The sequence below is a fragment of the Cibotium barometz genome, chromosome 42 (genome assembly GCF_041138505.1).
Source record: "Cibotium barometz isolate CiBa-2024 chromosome 42, ASM4113850v1, whole genome shotgun sequence".
Lineage (NCBI taxonomy): Eukaryota > Viridiplantae > Streptophyta > Polypodiopsida > Cyatheales > Cibotiaceae > Cibotium > Cibotium barometz.
Window position 1 is genome coordinate 24,402,734 of NC_141087.1, and position 22,223 is coordinate 24,424,956.

General features: G+C 41.9%; 1 protein-coding gene across 1 annotated transcript; it reads left to right on the top strand.

The window, feature by feature from the left end:
* Window positions 1-4,472: 4,472 nt before the first annotated feature.
* LOC147614298 (ethylene-responsive transcription factor ERF018-like) lies at window positions 4,473-5,660 on the top strand. The gene has a single exon (XM_086780437.1). It carries the CDS (start codon window positions 4,803-4,805, stop codon window positions 5,271-5,273), a length of 471 nt encoding a protein of 156 aa, XP_086636563.1. The 5' UTR covers window positions 4,473-4,802; the 3' UTR covers window positions 5,274-5,660.
* The last annotated feature ends 16,563 nt before the right edge of the window (window positions 5,661-22,223 follow it).

Genomic DNA, 22,223 nt, shown 5'->3' on the forward strand with positions numbered 1-22,223 from the left:
CATTTGATGCCTACTAGGATGACATACTTGGATGTGGATTTAGAGAAGTACTAGGGGGGGTCACTCAAAAATATGTAAGCGTAACACATGGGTTCAACATAAGGGTGTTTAAAACCCCTTTTTTACACAGTTTTTACATACACAAAGGTACCATTTAAAGGGTCTATTCACAAGTTGAATACAAAAAGGGTATGATTTATTCATGAAAAATGTACAGATAAGGGGTTTTTAAAATAGGCCTTGAACGCATGTGATATAGAGAGTTTGCAAATAGTGAATCCTCCGAGGAGAAGTATAGGAGGGTGGATGTAGGAAGCAACACATTTTCTTTAATGGTGGTGGCATGGCTTATTGTAGATATTCTATGCTTTGGGTTAACAATCTATTTTACTGTTCTAGGAGCTATAATGATGTAAGTGGGCCACTCGAGATTTTTTTTTTGATCTTGGAGGTTCAACATAGATGTGTGGTCCTATTAGTGTGAGTTGGATGCTTCAATTTGTGCATGATTGAGGAAGATTTGGTGGATATCTATGGATCCTCTTATCCTATTATTCATGGATGTGTTGGAGCTTGGTCTTTGATCTAGGTGGTGCAGGTTATCTTATATTGACTATACTTTGACCGTTTGATCCAAGAGGACTTTCAATTGTTGAGAGGTGGATATCACAGTGTTTCATATTTGATTGCGGAGGGACATTGATGTCATGTGCTGAGTGGTTTATTGTGGTGACTACTACATGGCATGACGCCCTTGTGGATGGTGTAAGGCATGAATGCCTTACTTTGAGGGGGATGGCTGATATGATGTGGGTCTTTCTTTGTTCCAATTTACCTCCTCATGATCCCAAACCCCGGGAGCATCTCTTAATTAGTCCATGTGTTTGTTTTGTGGGTTCTTGTGAGCCCTACATAATGAAGGCAGCAGTAGATTTTAAAAAAAAACCACTCTTGCCCTAGCCAAAGGAGCAAGGGAGAGAGGGATGAATATGGCCATGGGGGAGCTCTACAGCACTGACAATGAAAGTTGATAATGCTGCGTGGCACCTAGCTATATATAGGAGGACACAAAGAAGTCGTTCGCATGGTGGTTTGTTGGCCATTAGGCTCTGCCGGTGCTAGTCTTGAGTTCGATCCCTGTAGAGCGCACCTTGAGGCTTTTTTATTGAAGGGCCTTTGGGCATTGGCCCTTGTGGCCTTAGATGGTTGCTAGCATCAGACTTTCCTAAAAAATAAACAAATGCAGCCACCCTTTTTTCCTCATTTTTTTTTTGCATGAAAGAAACCAGCTGTGGCTAAAACAAATAAAGAAAAGAAGCAAAGTAAAGGAGGAGTTTTTAACCATTCCTTTGGGACGTACCAAAGTAGAGAAAGGGAATAAAAGAAGAAGAATCTCCCATGCCTAAAAACTTATATGAACCACCATCTAGCTTCATTTCAAGAGAGCGTATAGAGAAGGGAAGGAGGGCGCTTCATTTCAAGAAAAGGAGAGAAGTGTTAAGCTTATCAATTGGAGCATGAAGAGAAAGGAGTTGAGTTTCACGTCAAATGTTTCCTCCCTCTTGAACTTCATCATGCTAGTTTTTTTCATCTATTAGTTTTCTATGCAATGGGAGGCTTTTCTCTTCCATCATATGATTGTATGGGTTTTCCTTTTGAGTATACAAGTAAATATTGATTTTCATTCTTAGTTTTCAAGTTTGGTGTGCTTCGATGAGTGTTCATGAATTTTTCTTGATGAGTTTGAGCGATGCGTGTTGAGTACTATGGTGAGAGTAGAGGGAGTGCTCTGTTCTAGCTCGAGTTGTTGCCTTTCAGTGAGGGAGTAGAGGGTGCTATAGAGGCATGTTTACTTTGCTACCTTCAATATCAATGCCTGCCATTTTAGCCTACAAATAACTAATCTCAAATACAAAGTGCAAATATCCAAACTAATTGTAGGTACTATCAATGGCCCCCCACCAGTGAATGTAGCCAAGATGGCTACTAGTAGATCACTGACGATGAAGAAGAAAACCTACAAAGTGTATGAAAAATTATAGAGTGTAGAGTGTGGAAATGATATTTAGCAGGAAAACAAAAGTCGATGATAATGTTGATGATGATGTTGAAGCTATTGAAGATGAGTTAAAAGATGTGATCACTGTCAAAGATGAGGACATCCCTATCTGCAAACCAAATGTTGTTGGAGTGCAAAAAACCCAAAAGTAATTCGAACTAACACTCCTCCGGATCTATGCAGAAACCTTACAACATGCAAAAAAGCCTTAAAATGCATCCGAAATGCTCGAAAACTCACAAAAATGTTGTTAACAACACACTATAGGGTATACCCTCTCCACTTGAGAGGATAGCTCAATTTTTGAGACAATCAAAAGAGCCGCTCAAAGAGATGATGACAAGAGGGTGAGAGTAAAGAGAACTTACTCGAATACCAATTGTGGAGTGGAGATCAAGGTAGCAACACACACATATATGTAGCAAGTAAGGAGAAGTAGATGGAAGGACAACACTCAAAGTAGATTGATGAGAATGAGTGAAGTACAAGTGAAGTGACATGATAAGGTCACTTACACACACTCACAAGAGTGTGTACATATGCTGGGAAAGGGTACCCCAGCACATTATTAGCCTACATCCATATATCAGTACTATATAAATGGCTCCAAGTAGGTCATTGGATATTAGTAGTTCCAACTACCCTTCTACTATACCTTTACTAGATATTGGTAGTTGCAACTACCCTTCTGATGCTATACCTTTATTGGGTCATTGGGATTTAATTATTCCAAAAAATTACACTTTAACTACCAAAATAAGGAGCTCACTAAGAGGCACCTTCGAAACAAATGCAATAGCTAGGACGATTAGAGATATCCTAGTTAGAGCTGCCACCTTTTAGGTAGCATGAACCCAAATCATATACATGCATTTCTCTTTTCTTAATAAAGTTATATCTCCTCTTTGGATTAAAAAAAAACTTGGATAAGGAAAAAAATGTTCTCACACTTTTCAAGTTATAGTTACCATTTAATGAAATTATGAAGAAAATGTATGATTCAAAACATTTATTTTGCAGATGAAAAGAATTGATATAACCATTGTAAAAAATAATTGGGGGCAATAGCTCACTGGTTTAGAGTAGGAAGCTCTCTCCAACATGAAGCTCTCTCCAACATGATGCCAATTTAAATATGATTTCCCAAACGACCCTTTAAAAAAACCAAAACTCGACCAAGGGATGGTAAAGGGTGTACTCTAAAGAAATTACTCTTCTATGGCTGCTTGCAACTCTCCCTGATGTGTCATATTCTCAGCTTGGTAAAAATTATTTCCCAATGTTGCTTGAGACTAGAATTATATTAGAAAATGAAAAAGATACATTAAGCTTTTTATCTGAAGAAGCTTAACTTTAGGGTTCTAAATCTATGGGCAAAGGATGTTGCTGCCATGCTAGTCATCTTGAAAATTGTTAAGCTTTACTTTGTTTTTTTGAATTGAGTGGAATTGGAAAGTATAAACACATCATATACACCCATGTGTGTCACCACTTGCACAGTGAGGGCGATAGCTCATTTACAACAGGAAGCTCTCTCCAACGAGATGCAAGTTTAAATATGATTCCCCATGATCCCCCAAAAAAACCAAAACTCTACCAAGGGGTGGTAAAGGGTGTACTCTAAAGGAAATCATCAATTAAATAAAAAACATTGGGAAAAATTGTTTCCCAACATTGCTTGAGACTAGAATTATATTAGAAAACGAAAAAGTTACATTAAGTTTTTTATTCGAAGAAGCTTAACTTGAGGGTTCTAAATCTATGGGCAAAAGATGTTGCTTCCATGCTAGTCATCTTGAAAATTGTTAAGCTTTACTTATCATTATTTGTTGAATTGATTGCAATTGGAAAGTGTAAACACAATATACATACCCATGCGTGTCAAAATTGCTAAGCTTTACTTATTATTATTTGTTGAATTGATTGGATTAGGAAAGTGTAAACACAATATACACACCCATGAGTGTCACCACTTGCACAGTGAGATCTTGAACCCATGACCTTTGGAGTCTCAAGTGCCACAGCTGAGGGCTTGAACCCATGAATTTGGGACTCAAGCAAGTCTAACTTGCCTTCTGCATTAAGCTTTACTTATTGCTTGTGGGGTTTTAAGCTGAGTAGATTATACACTAAGGAGAAGAGCTAAGAAACGTAAGCACAAGGTTCAAGATGTGATCATGGATGATGATGGCAGAGCCGTACAATAATCGGCACCCGTGAGCGAGCGACAGCTGCACGGCACCAAAAAGAGACGTTGATCATGGACGACGAAAGAAACGCGACCGTTCAAATAATGTAAAACGTGTGTTTCCAGATTGGGAAAACTCCCCTCTCGTATCACGTGGTGACAGCAAGAAAGCAGGGGTTTGCCAGCAAAGATCGATCATGAACCATTGTGAGTGCGTGACTGTGCGTCTGCCTGCGAATTTCGTTAGAAAAAGAATGCATATTTTATCAAAAGATTAGGGTGCCTAGATCCGAGCGGATCTAGGGGCGCAACTCTAAGGCTGATTAATGTCTTTATTGCCTATATAATTAATCATACCGTCGGTTAACGTGTACTTACTAACTACTTAATATATGAAAGATCCATTTGTGCTCCATTAAGCCACAGTATTATTAGGGTTGCTGCAATTGTGTGCAGAGGAGCTTGAGGTGTAGTATTAGGGTAGCTGCAATTATGTGCATAAGATCTTGTAGTGTATAGTATTAGTGCAGTTGCGTGGGGATTATAGCTTTACCTATGGTGAGCACAGAAAAACCTGGGTCGTCTCCTTCTGGTTCTTCTTCACGACGCTACAAAGGTATTAGGAAACGTTCATGGGGCAAATGGGTTTCTGAAATAAGGATGCCTCATAGTAGAGATCGAATATGGTTAGGCTCTTACAGTACTGCAGAGGAAGCGGCGCGTGCTTACGATGCTGCTGCAGTTTGCCTTCGCGGAGCCTCGGCCTCGCTCAATTTTCCCAGTTCAGCCCCTCAAATCAGAGCGTCGAAGAGCTTTTCAAGAAAAGACATACAGTCCCTTGCTGCAGCCGCGGCCGCCGCCGGCTCTGATAACACCCGGATCATTAATACTATCCCTAGCTCTCTCATTAACGACGCCCGCGATCGATCAGAAACTCGGGATATCTCCGCCGACGAGGCTTTCGTCTTCCGCATCCTAGATGACATGGACGTTCTCAGGCCCGACTTGAGCTTCGCCAATGTCTGATCTATCTACGACGACAAATGAGGGCATCTCATGATTGCGTGTTGATCTCCAATACAGTCAGTCCTCATGATTCAAAAGCTTGGAGATGCTGTGTGGGCAATGGCATTCTTCCTCGCCTGGCATAGTGCTCTTGAACACCACCATTCTTCAACCTCCCAACTCATGCCACACATGCTTCCTGGGGGCTCTCTGAGCTGGTAGCGCCCATCCCTCTCGACAGTGGTATGGGGTTTGAATCTGCCTACCTCCCTGTGTGGAGGTTATGGCGTTGTAATTGGTTATCGGGTTTGAATCTACCTACCTCCCTCCTTGTGTTGAGGTGATGGCATTGTAATTTCTGTACCTCTCTTGCAATTTTAAAAAAAGTATTGCCACTTTTATGGTTCACAGCTTGGAGCTTATGAGTTCTCAGAGCTTATGGAATACTTCAGCGTCATGAAGGTCGTCTCTGTAGGGCAGTGTGCCAGTTTGCACCTTCCTCTTGAGAGTTTTTAACTTCTACACATCTTTAAATTTAGATCTAATATTTGCTATGCATTGTAACTCTCTTTAAGCTCTTGAAGTGTTTCCTATCCAGATACATGTAGATTTGTGTGTGTGTGTGTGTGTGTGTGTGTCGAAAGAGGCTTGTAACACTAGAGTTGCTCTAGCCATACATGGTTTGCAATTTTAGTAACTCTAAGGTTCCACGAAGGGTGAAGTATGCACACCCCTTATAGAGTGGAGTGCAAGCGGCTTGCCATATTGAGGCTTCAGGCTCCTCCTCCTTCTTTCTCAAAGAGGTCATCCATTATCTCATCCATGCCCAAATCTTCATCGACTTCATGTGCCATTGATGAAGGTATTTCTTCCTCATGTCGACCACACAAGCTCACCCCAATTGTATCATGGAGGTCTCTAGAGCCTTTACATACTCTTCCACTAAACATGGAGTAATGAGAAATAGACTCCCTCATTCTACGACATGTCCTCGTCCTAAAAAACATTGACGAACTTATGAATACCTAAATCATATGCATAAGAACTTGTGATAGAGAATATGTACACTCACCAAACTAGCCGTGTGTTGTACATCTTCGAATCGGCTATAATCTTGCACATGCTTTATTATGATTTGTCATAAATGCACAATTTCTCCCTTGCATCTCTTTCATGGACATGGGATTTTTTGATGTAACCACTCATGCCGACTTTACATAGGTGCCTCATCATTGGAAGAAGAAGGTGTCGACGGTCCTCTATGCATGGTGGGAACCTAAAAAGAAACTCAGGCAATACACGTGTGAAAACACTCTATTCCACTTCACCAATCACAAATTTATCTCTCTAGAATCTTCCAAAAATAGCTCTCTGGATTTTTCCCAATACGTGGCTATCAGTGCGGCTATGGGTGTGGCTTTAGCGATGCCCATAGCCATGTACTAGGAAAAACAAATCAAATACCACCCTTCCACTCACTACACCATGTGCTTTCCTATTCTTGTGTTTATTTTTTGTAGGCTATGTTGTGGGATACCTAAACTCCAACCCTTTTCTCTCACCTTCACAACCCCTTCTCTTGTTCTCCCTTCACAAGCCCTCCTCTTCTTCTCCCTTCCCACCTTCATGCCCCTCCTCCTATTAAGGTATGTACCATATCCTTATATTCTTTGTTTTCTTTAATCTTTTTTTTTAAAAGTACACTAATCTAGGGTTTGACAATTACCTCAAATGTGTTGCTTGTTCTCTTAAATGCTTGCTTGCTCTCTTGTATGCTTGTATGCTCTCTTGAATGTTTAACTAGTTGTATTATTAGTTTTTTATAAATAAAAACATTTCTTATCTTATTGTTTTTTGTGGCTAGGTTTAGGGTTTCTTCTCCAAAAAAGATAAACCACATACAAGACCTTCTTACAAGCATAAGAGGTAAGCGGGTTAAAGCATGATAAGGTGGTACACTTTCTACCAGTTACATTGGTTGCTACCACACTTGAAGACAACCAATATTAGTGGATTTGATATCATAATAAGATGTATTTAGCAATTTATCTAGTGCCTTTTATATATAATAAATGTGAAACAAGATTAAACAACCATGTTTTAATTCTCTAACTCTTCATAAAAGTGTTTCACAAAACCAATTGTAAACATTGCCCAGGACATAGGTTTTTAGTCCACCTTATCCCCTTGACATTTTCTCTTTATTATTTTGCACCTTCAGGTGCCGGGGACTATTTTTCTTGCATATGTTTTGCCTCTAGTACTTATGCATGAGGCTTGATGCACGAGCCTTATGCATTAAGCTATATGCATAAGGCTTAATGTATGAGGCTTTATGCGCGAGCCTTATGCATTAAGGTCTATGCATAAGCTTTATGCATAAAGCTTAATACATAAGCATTATGCATAAAATCTCTATGAATTAGGCTTTATGCATAAACCTTATGCATTAAGCTCTATGCATGAGCCTTTTGCATTAAGCTCTATGCATAATCTCTATGAATAAGGCTTAATGCATAAGCCTTATGCATTAAGCGCTATGCATAAAGGCTTTATGCATAAACTCTATGAAAAAGGCTTTATGCATAAAGCTTGATGCATAAGGCTTATGCATAAAACTTTATGCATGAGCTTATGCAAATTCTTTCATGCATTAGCTTATGCCAATGCTTTATGCATAGACTTAATACATAAATTTAATGCATTAAGCTTATGCATAGTCTTAATGCATATGACTTAAAGCATTAATATATGTCCACTTTTATCTTATATGTTCACCTAAGAGAGTTCATTCTTTGGCTACTTGAAGCTCTTTCAAGAAACGGTGACTTAAAGATTAATATATGTTCACTTTTATCTTTATATATTCACCTAAAAGAGTTAATTCTTTGGCTATTTGAAGCTCTTTCAAGAAACGATGCTTTCTTGTAAAAGCAATAGAGGTAAGCACCCTTCTTTCATTCATGTTTTCATAGCACCTATATGGGTGCCCGGGTTTTCTTTTTCTTTAGTACATTCTGTTTGAAGCTTATGCATAAGCCTTTATTAAGCTTTATGCATAGGCTTATGCATAAAGCTTTATTAAGTTTGTGTATTAAGCTTTATTAAGCTTATGGATATAGCTTAATGAATTAAGATTAATGCATAAGCTTAATACATAAGCTTATGCATTAAGATTATGCAGTGTGTTTAATGCATAATGCATTAAGCTTGTGTATTAAGCTTATGCATTAGGAATAACGCGCATTAAGACTATGCATTAAGCTTAATACTTTAAGCTTATGCATATGCTTAATGCATAAGCCTTATGAATAAGCTTAATATGTAAGCTTAATGCATTAAGCTTATGCATTATGCTTTTTATGTAATGTATGCTTTATGTGATCTATGTTTTTATGCATGTAGATGTGGCCATTATGGGGTTCATCATCCACGGACCAGGATTGGATATAAGGAGGGGCATCCTCTAGTGCTGTGCCCATACCCATAGATGACCCAGATTTGCAGCATGTTTCAGAGGCATAGGCATCTTGGAACTGCTTGAACTCTAGGTATACAGTCGAGAAATTGAGTCGCTTGGTCTTATCCCCTTCCTATTATGTACTTAACACGTTAGCTACCATAGTCATCCACATCCATGCTTCCCACACCTTTCCTACCCTTCTCACTTCTACTTTGTCTACCCCTCATATAACTTACACTTCCCCTAATCCTCGCCTATTATCCCCTGCCTATTATGTACTTGACACATTAGTTGCTCCTCGCCTATTATCCCCTGCCTAATTAAGTCGCTTGGGCTTATCCCCTGCCTATTATGTACTTGACACGTCAGCTACCATAGTCGTCCACATCCATGCTTCCCACACCTTTCCTACCCGTCTCACTTCTACTTTTTCTACCCCCCATATAACTTACACTTTCTCTACTCCTCGCCCTTCACCTCCTCCTAGTGCTCAGTGCACGTAGCATCCTCAATGCCGCTTAGGTGTGGTGATAGCTCGATGGATTCTTAGAGCTGTCCGCGATCGAGTAGTGGGGGAAGTGGGTGCGGTGGATTCTTTGGGAGAGGTCGAGAGTCACCTTCGCTTATGGAAATAGGCGAAATGCTCGGGGAGGGTGGGATGGTTTACTATGCCCTAGATGAGGAGAGGTGCATGGTCACCTTCGCCTATGGCAATAGGCGACATGCCCGAGGAGGTTGGGATGGTTTACTATACCCTAGATAAGGAGGACGGGCCTTATATGGATGACATGGGATGAAGGGATTATTATACCTTCCGTCATTTAGTCAACCAAACCTATAAGGACACCTTTAAACCATGGGGAGAATAAAAAGACAAAGACTTCATGTATGTAGTTCAATGCATGTAGGAGCAGTTTACTACCCACCAGGCACACGTGCTTTCGATGAGTGGGCGAGAAATCGCATTATAAAGATCCTCAATACTAGGAGGTCTCCTGCAAGGAGGTGCATGAAAGAGGAAAAACAATTGCCTGCCAACTGCACCATTAAAGATTGAAAGAAGTCAAAGAAGGAAGTGTGGGAGGATACTCAAAAACCTTAACAAAAGGTGACGCATGCGAGTCAACTGCTGAAGTATGGTATGGCAAAGTATGGATCTAGAGGTGTTGCATTTTTTTCCGCCCTCATAACATATCCCTTGTAATAAGTGGATCAACAATCTTCAGATCCTTTAATCAAGGTTGAATTAACAAGGAAGATGCTTGATTAAGTGGGGCAATAGAAATCTGCAAACATATCAAAGCTATACAAGACAAACTAAGGTTTAAACCTTAGTGGCTGGGAAACGCCGCCGCCAGCGCATGTAGTTGCAACGAATCATCGCCAGCCCTCACGTTCGCTTGATTTGAGAGAGTGTGTACCCATTCCCTGGTTGCCGGCCTATGTGCTACGAGCAGAAAGAGGAGTGATACAAGCCTTACTAATCGTCGCCGGCCTTTGAAGGGAAGTTGCCTCGCTAATCGCAACTACAGCTGTCGCACCGTGAGACTGTGAAGGAGAAGGAGGCGAAATCGTATGCTCCTTCAACACGCGTAAAAAGAGAAGGGAGACAGAGTCGTGTGCTCCCTCACACATGCAAAACGAAAAAGCAAACGATAAGGATCGCAGCAAAATCTGGATCGCAGCAACGATCTGAATCGCTGGGAAATACCTTTATATCACACGTTTTTTTTATTTAAGCTTTTCTTTATAAAAAAAAGAGTATCATTAAAAAGAGGTGATCGCCACTTTCACTTAACAAAAGGGAAAAAAAAAGATAAAAAACATAATAACATTTTTTCTTTTTCTTGCATGTGAAGAAGGAAGTAGAAGAGGAGAAAATATTCGTAATAAAGAAGCAAGTGCAATTTTCGGCGGCAAATAATAGCATAGCTTCGCAGTCACCCACTCACATAGTCACGCATTATCACCGTATGTGACTTACCCTGATTCAACTTCTACCACTCCACCACCAGCAAATCACAAGGGGGGGATGGGAATGACAGCACCGCATCTAGTATTGGGGATTTGAAAAACATGATGACAAATTACATGAACCAACTTAATGAAAATGTGAAGGCTGTGACTCTTGATGTGAATTTTCTTAAGCGCCAACAAAACTTGTTGTCTGCACGTCGCCCTGAGCCTAATCCCACCAACATGGTGTGTCGAGCTCGTCATGTATCTGGCCATCTTTCCAAAGATTGCCCCACTATTATTTGCACTTATGAGAAATGTTTGGGTAGGGGGCACACAGAGGATACGTGTTACATTAAGATGCGCCATTTGATGAATAGGAGCACCACTTTGCCACCCCTCGGCCCCATTAATTATCGTATTGGTGCCGAGAAACCCCCGGACCCTAGTTGGACACTTCTTCAGAGGGGATCTCCTAGTTCTCTAGTAGTTGCTTCGTGTAGTGCACCACCTACCACCACTGAGAATCCTTCGATTAATATGATTGAGTTAGATTCATCACCCGTGCGAGCCATCACACGAAAGGGGAAAGAGAAAGTTGTTGATGAGGAGAGAGATCCCGAACCTGTTGTTGCTACCCACCCACACACCCATGTCGCTTTTCCTGTTTGCTGACCCTTTACCTCGACCTCGCCACACTCGTCCACGCCCTACTCCAAGTAAGTTGTTTTCCCTCATTCTTTCTTTTGACCTTGTTTCTACTCTTAATCGAGTAGAGCTCACCATGTCCCTTCCACAATACCTTCTCACTTCTCCTTCTAGCCGAGCCCTTTTGAGGAGGTACTGTAGAGCTTTGAGTTCTTCCCAGGGAGTGGGTCCTAATCTTCCTGTTGTTCAGAAAGTGGATTCCCTTCTTGCTGAGTGTGAGTGTCCTCGAGTGGAATGCATGATTCACCAGCTAGTGATTCCACATGCTATTGTTGATGGAGGATCAGGCGTCAATGTTTTGAGTTATTCTACCTTTTCCAAGCTGGGGTTATCTTTCAATGGAGTTCCTACTACTAGTTTGTGTATGGGTGATCATCGACCAGTGAGAGGTGAGGGTTTCATCCAGGGTTTGCCAGTCCACTGTCTGCTGGACATGTGGTGGAGATTGATTGTTATGTTTTGCGGCTTAGTCCAGGACGACCTGGCTACCAGTACCAGCTTCTTTCATTAGAAACTCAATAGAGTCTTTTTGGGCCCTTTAATTTGCCATGAGGTTATGGAAACATTTAACTTTTTGACAAATAGGAGCCCGCCATGTAAGCAAAAACCATTGGTGATTAAGAGAGGTGTAAGAGTGGTCAAAGGGTGCACTTTTTTTCCCAAAAAGGGGGGCAATTTTACAATTTTCGGCCCTCCATAACTTCTACATACAAGCTCCGATACGAGCGAAGATTACAGATCCATGATCTACGCATCAAGAGCTTTCCATAGATATGTTACATGATATGGTTTTATCCGCTGGATTTTAAATTCTATTTTTTCCCCAAAATTCAAATTCGAATAAAGTAGCCGTTTTGAAGCTTCAAATTAGAAAACGTTTCTTCTTAAGAGAAAAGGCTTCACTCCCTTAAACTGCCAAATAAAAGGGCCCAAGAAGACTCCATTGAGGTCCTAGTGACCTTGGATATGGAGGACTGATTGTGTTATTGCCATTCCTAGAGGGCGGTTGCTTCTTGGTAGAGGATCTTCCCGAGCGGTTCTTCCTGCTTACCCTTCTTCTATTGTGAGCCCTGGGGTTACTACTGATGTTGAGAGTGATGGGGATGATGATCGGAGTTCTACTTCTTCATGTACACCGAGTTCCTATTGCATTTACCCTGATTTTTTTGAGATTACCCTTGATGATGATGAGGAGACTCCACCTTTGGCCAGAGAGGAGGATACTGTAAGAGTTCCTATAAAGGGGGATGAGAAAGTAGGAGTTGGGTAGTCTTCTAAGGGTTTTCAAGTCATCCCATCCTTCCACTTTTGCTTCTCTCATTCTATCCATGACCCGTTGATTAATTCACTTGTCAGATGTTACCTTTCTCACTATAGATCCTAGCCATTTGCTCATGATCTTGTAGCCCAATGGATACAGCACTAGTTTACCCAGAAATTCTAGGTTCACACTAGCCAGCTAGCTTTCCTCGTAGGATGCCACTGTTGCATTTTTTTTCCACCCTCATAACATGATCCCTTGTAATAAGTGGATCAACAATCTTCAGATCCTTTAATCAAGGTTGAATTAACAAGGAAGATGCTTGATTAAGTGGGGCAATAGAAATCTGCAAACATATCAAAGCTATACAAGACAAACTAAGGTTTAAACCTTAGTGTGGCTGGGAAACGCCGCCAGCGCAAAACGAATCGTCGCCATCCCTCACGTTTGCTTGATTTGAGAGAGAGTGTACCAATTTCCTGGTTCCCGGCCTATGTGCTGTGAGCAGAAAGAGGAGTGATACAAGCCTTACTAATCATCATCGACCTTTGAAGGGAAGTTGCCTCGCTAATCGCAACTACAGTTGTCGCACCGTGACTGTGAAGGAGAAGGAGGCGAAATCGTATGCTCCTTCAATATGCGTAAAAAGAGAAGGGAGACAAAGTCGTGTGCTCCCTCACACGCACAAAATGAAAACGCAAATGATCAGGATCGCAGCAACGATCTGGATCGCTAGGAATTACCTTTATATCACACGTTTTTTTAATTTAAGCTTTTCTTTATATATGAAAAAAGAGTATCATTAAAAAGAGCTGATCGCCACTTTCACTTAACAAAAGGGAAAAGAAAAGATAAAAAACATAATAACATTTCTTCTTTTTCTTGCATGTGTGAAGAAGGAAGCGAAAGAGGAGAAAATATTCGTAAAGAAGCAAGTGCAATTTTCGGCGGCAAATAATAGCATAGCTTCGCACTCACCCACTCACATAGTCACGCATTAGCAAGCCTCGTAAGTTGTTTGTATTTAAAAATAAAAGCATTGTAAAATTCAATCCTTGAGGGCTATGAGGGCATTGTTTTTCGTGGAAGGCATCATTGGCAAGCGTGCAAAAGCTTCGTCCACATCAGGCAAAAAGTGGCTAGATAAGATTTCTTCTCTCTCTTTTTCTCATCATAAAGTGCTACATAATTCATTTTGAAAATCAAACACGGGCACATCAAATTCAATAAACAAATCACATTTCATGCTACATTTTGCTTCACTTGGTTGTCGTAGTGTCATCTCCCTCTTTTGTCATTTAGCACAAACCTTGTAAAACATTTTTGTATGTATACATCATCAGCACCCCGTCATTGCAACGTCGTATTTGTCAGAAAGATCCATAGCACTCATTCCTATTTACTAGTGCCTTCTTCATTGGGGTGTTGGGAGAGTGTAGCTCCATTCCTTGTTGGATATCTGGGGGGGTTGTCGGGTTTTGTCCTCTTTGCCTTGCTCATCCAGATATTTCCCAGACAAGAGGAAAGGGAGTCTGGCTCTCGCACAATTTGTAAGTTTTCTCTTTGCTAATTTTCACTAAGTTTATGTGTCGTCATTATTTTCATATCCCATATATGTCATCATTATTTTCATATCCTGTGCATGTTGAAATTTGCTGTAGGAAAGGGTAACAAGTCACCCTCCCAACATCTCGGGAGAATAGGTACCACAAGCACCACAACGAAGCAGACACTTGGGAGTGGCTCAAATTCCATGGAGTGGATATCCAACAAGCTCGACAAGGAAACTTGATGATACTCTAAACTTGATTTTTAATTATCACCTAAAGCGGTTATTTGTGTTGCCACATGAATGTTTTTTTCCATTTCTAGATCCTTTTAAATTTCCATGGCTTTTCATGTAGTTGCACTCTTTGTTTGTATTAGTGAATCCACAAAACTTGAAGAAGCCATATCTAGGGAAAAAGGACTTGTAAGAAGATGGCATGATTATAAATAGAGTAGAGAGTGTTGGAAATAGGGTTGTAGGAATGCACACACACACACATATACATAGTGGAGAAGCTCAATGGATCACACAATGAGATAAAATATAGATAATGAATGTGTGCCGTACAAAGATAATAAGCATACCCCAACATGGGTGTATACTAGTACAGGGAAAAAAACCTCCTAAAGAGGGAAAAAGTGTCTCGGATGGTCCTAGTGTAATGGCTACAAATCTCCTTGATATGGGCTACCACACCTCCAAGAGGGAACTCAATGCATTCACCTAAAGGATGAGCAATAGAATATAACTATCGTAGGTCACTTACCAATGTTTTGAACTTGAGTCCCTTGAGGCCTCCAAGCTCACTTGTTAAGCTCCACATCCACTCTATCACCATAGAGTCTCTCACACCGTCGCCCGCATAAGGAAATCACTCTCTCTCTCTCTCCCACACAAACAAGAATCATACAAGCATAGAAGAGGCACAAATGCTAGAATTCTCTCTCTTAATCTCTCTCAAGACACAAAGAAGAGCTCTCAATAGCACAAAGGGGGATTGTATCTTTTCATTATGAGAAAATGCCTTATATAAATTTGGCTACAAATCTCCTTGATGATATGGGCTACCACACCTCCAAGAGGGAACTCAATGCATTCACCTAAAGGATGAGCAATAGAATATAACTGTCGTAGGTCACTTACCAATGTTTTGAACTTGAGTCCCTTGAGGCCTCCAAGCTCACTTGTTAACCTCCACATCCACTCTATCACCATAGAGTCTCTCACACCGTCGCCCGCATAAGGCAATCACTCTCTCTCTCTCTCCCACACAAACAAGAATCATACAAGCATAGAAGAGGCACAAATGCTAGAATTCTCTCTCTTAATCTCTCTCAAGACACAAAGAAGAGCTCTCAATAGCACAAAGGGGGATTATATCTTTTCATTATGAGAAAATGCCTTATATAAATTTGGCCCTTATTCACACTTGGGCACCCAAAACTACCCAAAACTAGGCCTTGGGTGGCCAATATCTCATAATGTATAACTTTTGTAGTGTCGTTTCATCATGACACTTATTAATGTCCTCAATTGGAGGAGCATACTTGTTAATCCAAAATGGGATTAACATCCCTCCCTACCTGATGTACGTTTTGTCCTTAGAACCTGTTTTACCGAGCTCTAAAGACCTGGTCACCGAACTCATGTTGGTAGAAATTTTGACGTGACTGAAGCTTTCTGAGGGTACGTCTGAATGCTAAGTGTAAGTGCCAAAACCCTTTTCTACCATGTCTTTGAACGTGACATGCATGTAAGCCAGAAGACATCGTAGACGATGGTAATATAGCATTATACCTCGGTCATATGGGCCTTGATTCATGTCGAGAGTTGCAGGTGCTCAGCTTCATAGCCATCATAGGACTCTTTGGGTTAGGACCACAAGCAATTTCAAAAATCAAACTGTCACGTAGGCTGTAATGCCTGTGACCGACGGCAGACCGGATGGCCATGTCCGGGGTTCAGTGGGAGAGGACGCCCGTGCGGAGTCATGGGCGGCCAGGCTAGTGTGGATGGCAGGCCACACACTATATAGCCTAGGGATGAGGGGCAATCCTCATTCTTCCTCTATGGCTGGGTGGTGACTCCTCTTGTGGTAATGCCCGTAGCGGCGTTACGGGAATGTAACACTGGTATCAGAGCGTGGTTCGATGGGATTGTCAGAGCCCGCGCGTGACCGGGGGACCGGAGCCCACTTGATGGTTTTCGACCATTCATCTCCTTATCCTTATCTCGAATGGAGTGTGTGGAGGGAGGCGGCCAAGGAAGAATGGAAGGAAAGAACTCTCTCTCTCTCTCTCTCCCCGTCACACATAGCAAGCATATTGGAGGTAAGCTTCTCGTTTGTTTTCCTGCGTTGAAGCTTATCTGCGAATAAATTTTCGTTTGGAAATCGTTGAAGCTTAAATCGTAGAGCTTGTCTGGAACGAAAATTTTGGAAAAAAATTGTGTGTGTGGGGGGGGCGACACCAGCCCCACGACCTGTATAAGCAGCGCAAGCATTACGCTGTACGCAAGCATTACGCTGTACGCTGTTTGACGTGGGGCAAGATCACCCTAAGCGCCGTCTGAGGGGGCAAATGTGCGACCTGTGAAGCCTGCTGTGTGTGAAGCGAAAACACCCAGGCAAAGAGCCATTATGTGCGACCTATGAGGGGGAGCGATTTGCTGGATCAAGGTGGCCAGGCCTTACTCGGCCAGCCAGGCCAGCCCAGGCATTGATTTTTGCTACGCTTGAGGAGCTGAACCGTGTGCCTTCTGAAACGCATGCTATTTACGTTTAGAGATGAATCATGTACAAGGCGCCGTCCATGGGGCTCGTATCCATGACCACAAGGTTGAAAGCCTTCCGCTCTACCAAGTGAGCTAGGCCGGCTGCTGCCGAAAATGACGTCTGTGAATACTGGCTGCGGCGAAAGCCTGGGAAGAGCTGAAGCAAACAACGCCGGCTGCTCTGCAGAACTGCGCTGGTGTTGCTGGGCGGGTGGATGGCGGGCGGGCGGAGTTGAACGCCCTGCTGAGGCCTGGCCAGGCGGGCAGCCCAGCCTTAGGTGGCCAGCCCAGCGGGCGGCCATGCCAGCCTTAGGCAGCCAGCCCAGCGGGCGGCCAGGCCAGCCTTAGGCAGCCAACCCAGGCGGCCAGCCCAGCGGGCGGGCGGCCATGCCAGCGGGCGGGCGGCCAGGTGGCGGCCAGACTGGGTGACATTTTGGACACTCCCCACGGGCGGGCGGCCACGCCCGAAGCAGCAAGGGCTGGCACGGCCCGTTATATATATATATATTAAAAAAAACACAAAACAACGATACACGCCACGAAACAAACCCAACACGGCCATCGTGTCGTGTGGCCGTAGTGCCCGTTTTCCACGAAAGACACCCACCGCACACGGTCGTAGCACCGCGTGCTAAGAGAGAGACAAATCCCATGGCCGTAGTGCCGAGTCCTTCGAGAGAGAGCCGTTCTATGGCCGTTGTGCCTAGTGAACACGTCTATGGCCGTAGCGCCTCGAGAATAGCACATGTGGTGATCACACATTTGATTCAGAGAGACTAAATTTAAACTAAGCAGAGACTTAGTATTAACCATCAAAGTCACGTAGTTTGGCTATAGTGTAAATCTGAAACCGCGGTGTGTTTTACTTGGGCTAAGAGGATCGGCAATGGCGTTAGTTGTGCCCAAATTAGACGAAGTGCTTATCACGAGAAATCAAGGTAAGCCTAATTGAGCTGTAGTGCTCATAACCCTTCACGATCTTTTAACAATTGGATTGTGATAAACTTTGGCAAATGAGAACCATGTACAAGCGTAGTCTTGATGTGGTTATGCCTTGTGTCCAAACAAGTTGCTTACTGTTTGTATAGCAACAAGAGAGCCTTGGCCCGTAGAGGCAAGCTGGCCCTTGTTGGTAGTAACAAAATAGTGTCACTACTTGGGCCTAGAGAGTAGTGACTAGTTTGATTTAGTCACGTAGATTGCCTTGTAAAAGTAATCCCTAAGGTGTTATTACTTGGGATAAAGGGGCTAGCAGTACTCAATTGAATGGTTTATCTAGGAGTACTAATGTGAGGGATTAGCAGACGCCTAGATAATAATAGCAGATTTAGGATTGATTTGTAGAAATCAAAGGTAAATCTGAAGGGGTATAGTCTTGAGATGTAATGCTCAATGCCCTTATAGAAGTTGATTGAAGAGAACTGTTCTTAAACTTACTAGCATGGTTTTCTCTTCTTTTTATTGCCATGCGTCGACATCCCACTGCTCGAGAGTTTGTGGTGATCTTTCGAGGGGGGAAAGAGCCTTTTTATATGTCACATCAATTGGTTTGGTGGTAATTTGATGGTATGGGACATCAAATTCTCACGGAATCGATTGTAGTCTTGGTGGAATGGGACGCCAAGGCTTGTGCATGTAACTTGACTCTTTGGCAGGTCTGTATGTACACTTGTCTATAGTGATAAAGTGTGCAAGATAAAATTTGAACTTTGAAAATTACCAATAGAGCCATAAGCTGGGATAAAACCCAGTTACAGAGTTTGGAGAAGCTCTAGGTAGCAAGACCATGATGGTGTACTAGTGCTAACAGAGTGATTTAGTTCCGGAGTGATCTAAATCTAGAGGTTAGCAGTAAGACTAGTTTGGTTGGACAGTTTCATGCATGGGGGATGCCCTATAGCATTTTGCAAGCGTAGTCTTGCCTATGTTCAACATAAGTGTGCGATTGTGAGAATATTTTAGTTGCTACCATATGAATTTGGGAAATATATTACTTTCCTACATAAGCAATTGTAATATTGCATGACAGGCTATTTTGCTTACAAGTTCATGTGCGTGTAAACCCTATAAGTCGTATGACCCCTGGGAAATGAGTGGAGCATTTCTAGAATTTAATAAGGTTTTACATGGCAATAATGAGTAGTATCTCACTCCAGATGAGCCTGGTTGTTGTTAGCATCGGATTCGACATATGAAGTGTACATAAACTCGGGCTGAGTTAGGATAGAAGGCTAAGCCGGAGAGCCTAGTGGTAAATCCTACTGTATCTGGTGAGTTTTGACTTAACCGGAGTGTTAAGAAGTAAACTCAAAGTCTGGGGCTGAACCGGAGTGTTCGGAGGCAGACATATCTTTTGTTAAATCGGAGAATTTAGCAAAAGATGAGCTTCGGGTGAACCATGGTACCCAGGAAAAAAGCTCTTCACACTAAAATAGTGCACAATAATTTTAGGGTGATAAAAATCCATCACAGGAATGTTTTACAACTTTCCATAGATGATAGATGAAAACCATGTACTTTACGGAGTTAAAGTACATAGGTGGTGACTTCGGCGCCACATTTTTTGTAGGAAGTCACCAGTGGTGTGGTTAGGTTAGCCGAGACTCCACAAGTCCTATGCACTAGTTTTTAAGTTGACCTCTATGATAAGGACGTCCAAAAATTCGTGTTGTAATACCAGAAATTGTACTGCAATGTGCAATGGAGGGGTCAATTTGTGTAGTCACTTCTTAGCAGCAACAAGTGACTTCAGCATCTTGTTATAGATGGTTGTATATGATACTCCCACTCGGGGGAGGTACGCCATTGGGTACGGAGTTACTCACAGACTAGTATGGAGCTACTAGTGTGATGATAGTGGGTACGTAGTTACTCACTACTAATACATAGCTGCTAATTAAATTAAGATCCTCGAGTGAAAGATACTCTAGATCAACATTTTAAATTACCGAACCACAATCCATGAGTATCGAGGTACTCATAAATATGTTGACGTTGCTCAAATCGAGGGACCAATTTGTTCGATGGTATGAAATAAGCAAGGAGAGTGGAGTAACTTAAAAGTTACACATCACTAGTCCTAGTGAGTTGTCGAGGTCATCCGTAGTTTGATGATCCCCTCTACCTATCAGACAACATTAAATTTTGCAAGCCCTGGCATTTAATTCGTAGTGATTATGAGTTTGGTGTGAGATATGGTTATGAAGTTCTTACAAGAGTACTCGTTTATTTGCTTGTCATCAGTTATAGCTTGGTAGAGATTGCCACTTGTGAATAGGTAGCTTTGCCGCTATAATGAGGAGGCAGCAAATAATGTTCTCATAGTTATACTTCATACCAACACCAAACAGGGATAGGATGAAATTCCTAAGTTCATCATCACGAAGTACTGTGATGTTTGCATTTATATTGAATGTATGATGTAATGAGACATTGGGCTTGTGTAATTACCATTTATCTAGCAACCTATGGCTTCGCAGCAAGCTCAGTCATTATCTGTGGATTGATAAGGTGGTTATTAGTAGTTTGGAATTTTTCTTGATAGATGGTACAACCCACCCAAATAATTCATAAGTGTGTAACCGTTTATGAAGGGTAATAATATGCAACAATGAAGCACTTTGTTACAAGTGTGAAACCACTGAACTGTTGCAAAGCAGTTTATCAATAGTACCACCATATGTGCGTAGACACTATACCACATCTTCGTTGTTGTAAGATGTTTAAAAGTTTCTTGGAAGGACTCAAGAATATAACATATGATATTAAACATGGTCTAGATTTGTTCTTGGACCTATGACACTAGCGCGTAGTCCGCTTGAGAGTAGAGTTTTTGAGGACAAAAACCTTTCTTGAGGGAAAGGAGGGATATCCTCAAATATCACATAAACTCGAATAGTTGTGTAAGTCTAGACAATACTTGAAGGGATGTGTCTGGTAATAGCAACAAAGAGTTGTAAGTGATTAGATGTAACTCCAGACACCCGTAGTGGTGCAAGAATCTTTATCAAACATCTCCACATACTATATGGTCTGCCCGCATATATAGTATGGCATAAGAGATAGGAAGTTTGATTGTTATATTTGAAGGGAAATCTTCAAAAAGTTACATTTACTCTGAGTTAGAGTGGAGTTTAACCATCCGTAGATTGATGGTAGTTAGAAACTCAACAAGATTCTAGAGCATATGCTTGTGCAAAGATGTTACTCTAAGAGAAAAGTATCTCTCAACTTTGGAACTAATCCTTGTGATGCATGATTAGATTGGCTCTAGTTTATTTCTCCTATGGCCGTAGAGCTTTCCAAGGAGAAGTTTTAACAAGTTGGTGATGCAACATGGTAGCGTAGTCTACAAATATCTAGTAGCATGGTCTAAGAACTTGCGCTACTAGAGTGCTCTCCAGTACATTAGCTTCTGTGCTAATGACATGATGCAAAATCAAGGCATGAAATTTGTCTTAAGGTTTTGGTTGAAATACCAAATCATGGCTTGTGTGAGCATGATCATGGCTTGTGTGAGCATGATCCTGTCTTTACAGAGGTCTGGCGCACTGTACGCGTACGCACTTTGTCACAGCCTCGCCCACCTTCCTCGCTGGCACGTAATGCTAGTCCGGAGAGACTGGCCGTAGGTGCGGTGGGTAGCGAGGCGAGAGTTAGTCCGGAGAGGCTAGCCGAGCCTTCGGGGTATAGTTTTGATAGTCCAAGTGCGGGTCATCCTGGGATTCAGAAGACCTGTGCACTAGTAAAAAGACAGTTTTATTGGCCTAGTTTGTTTAAGAACGTCCAGACTTATGTGCTGAAATGCAGTAAGTGCCAGGTCAATAAACATGAACGTTTTAAGGTTGGAGGACTACTCCATCCGGCCGCTGGAGATTCCTCAAGGGAAATGGGAAAGCATTTCCATGGATTTCATTACCGGTTTACCCAAGCAGTGTGGGTGGTAGTGGACAGGTTAACTAAAATGGCAAAGTTTATTGCCGCGAAGAAAACTGTAAAAACGCCAGAGTTGGCAAAACTCTTTATTGAACATCTCTACAAGCTATATGGCCTGCCCGCAAATATAGTGTCGGATAGAAGTCTTCAAAAAGTTGGATACTACTCTGAGTATGAGTACGGCAGATCATCCGGAGTCTGATGGTCAAACAGAAAGGGTTAACCAAATACTCGAGGATATGTTGCGTTATTATGTAAGTAAGAAGCAATCAAATTGGGAAGAATATTTGCTCATATTGGAGTTTGCTTATAACAGCTCCAAGCATT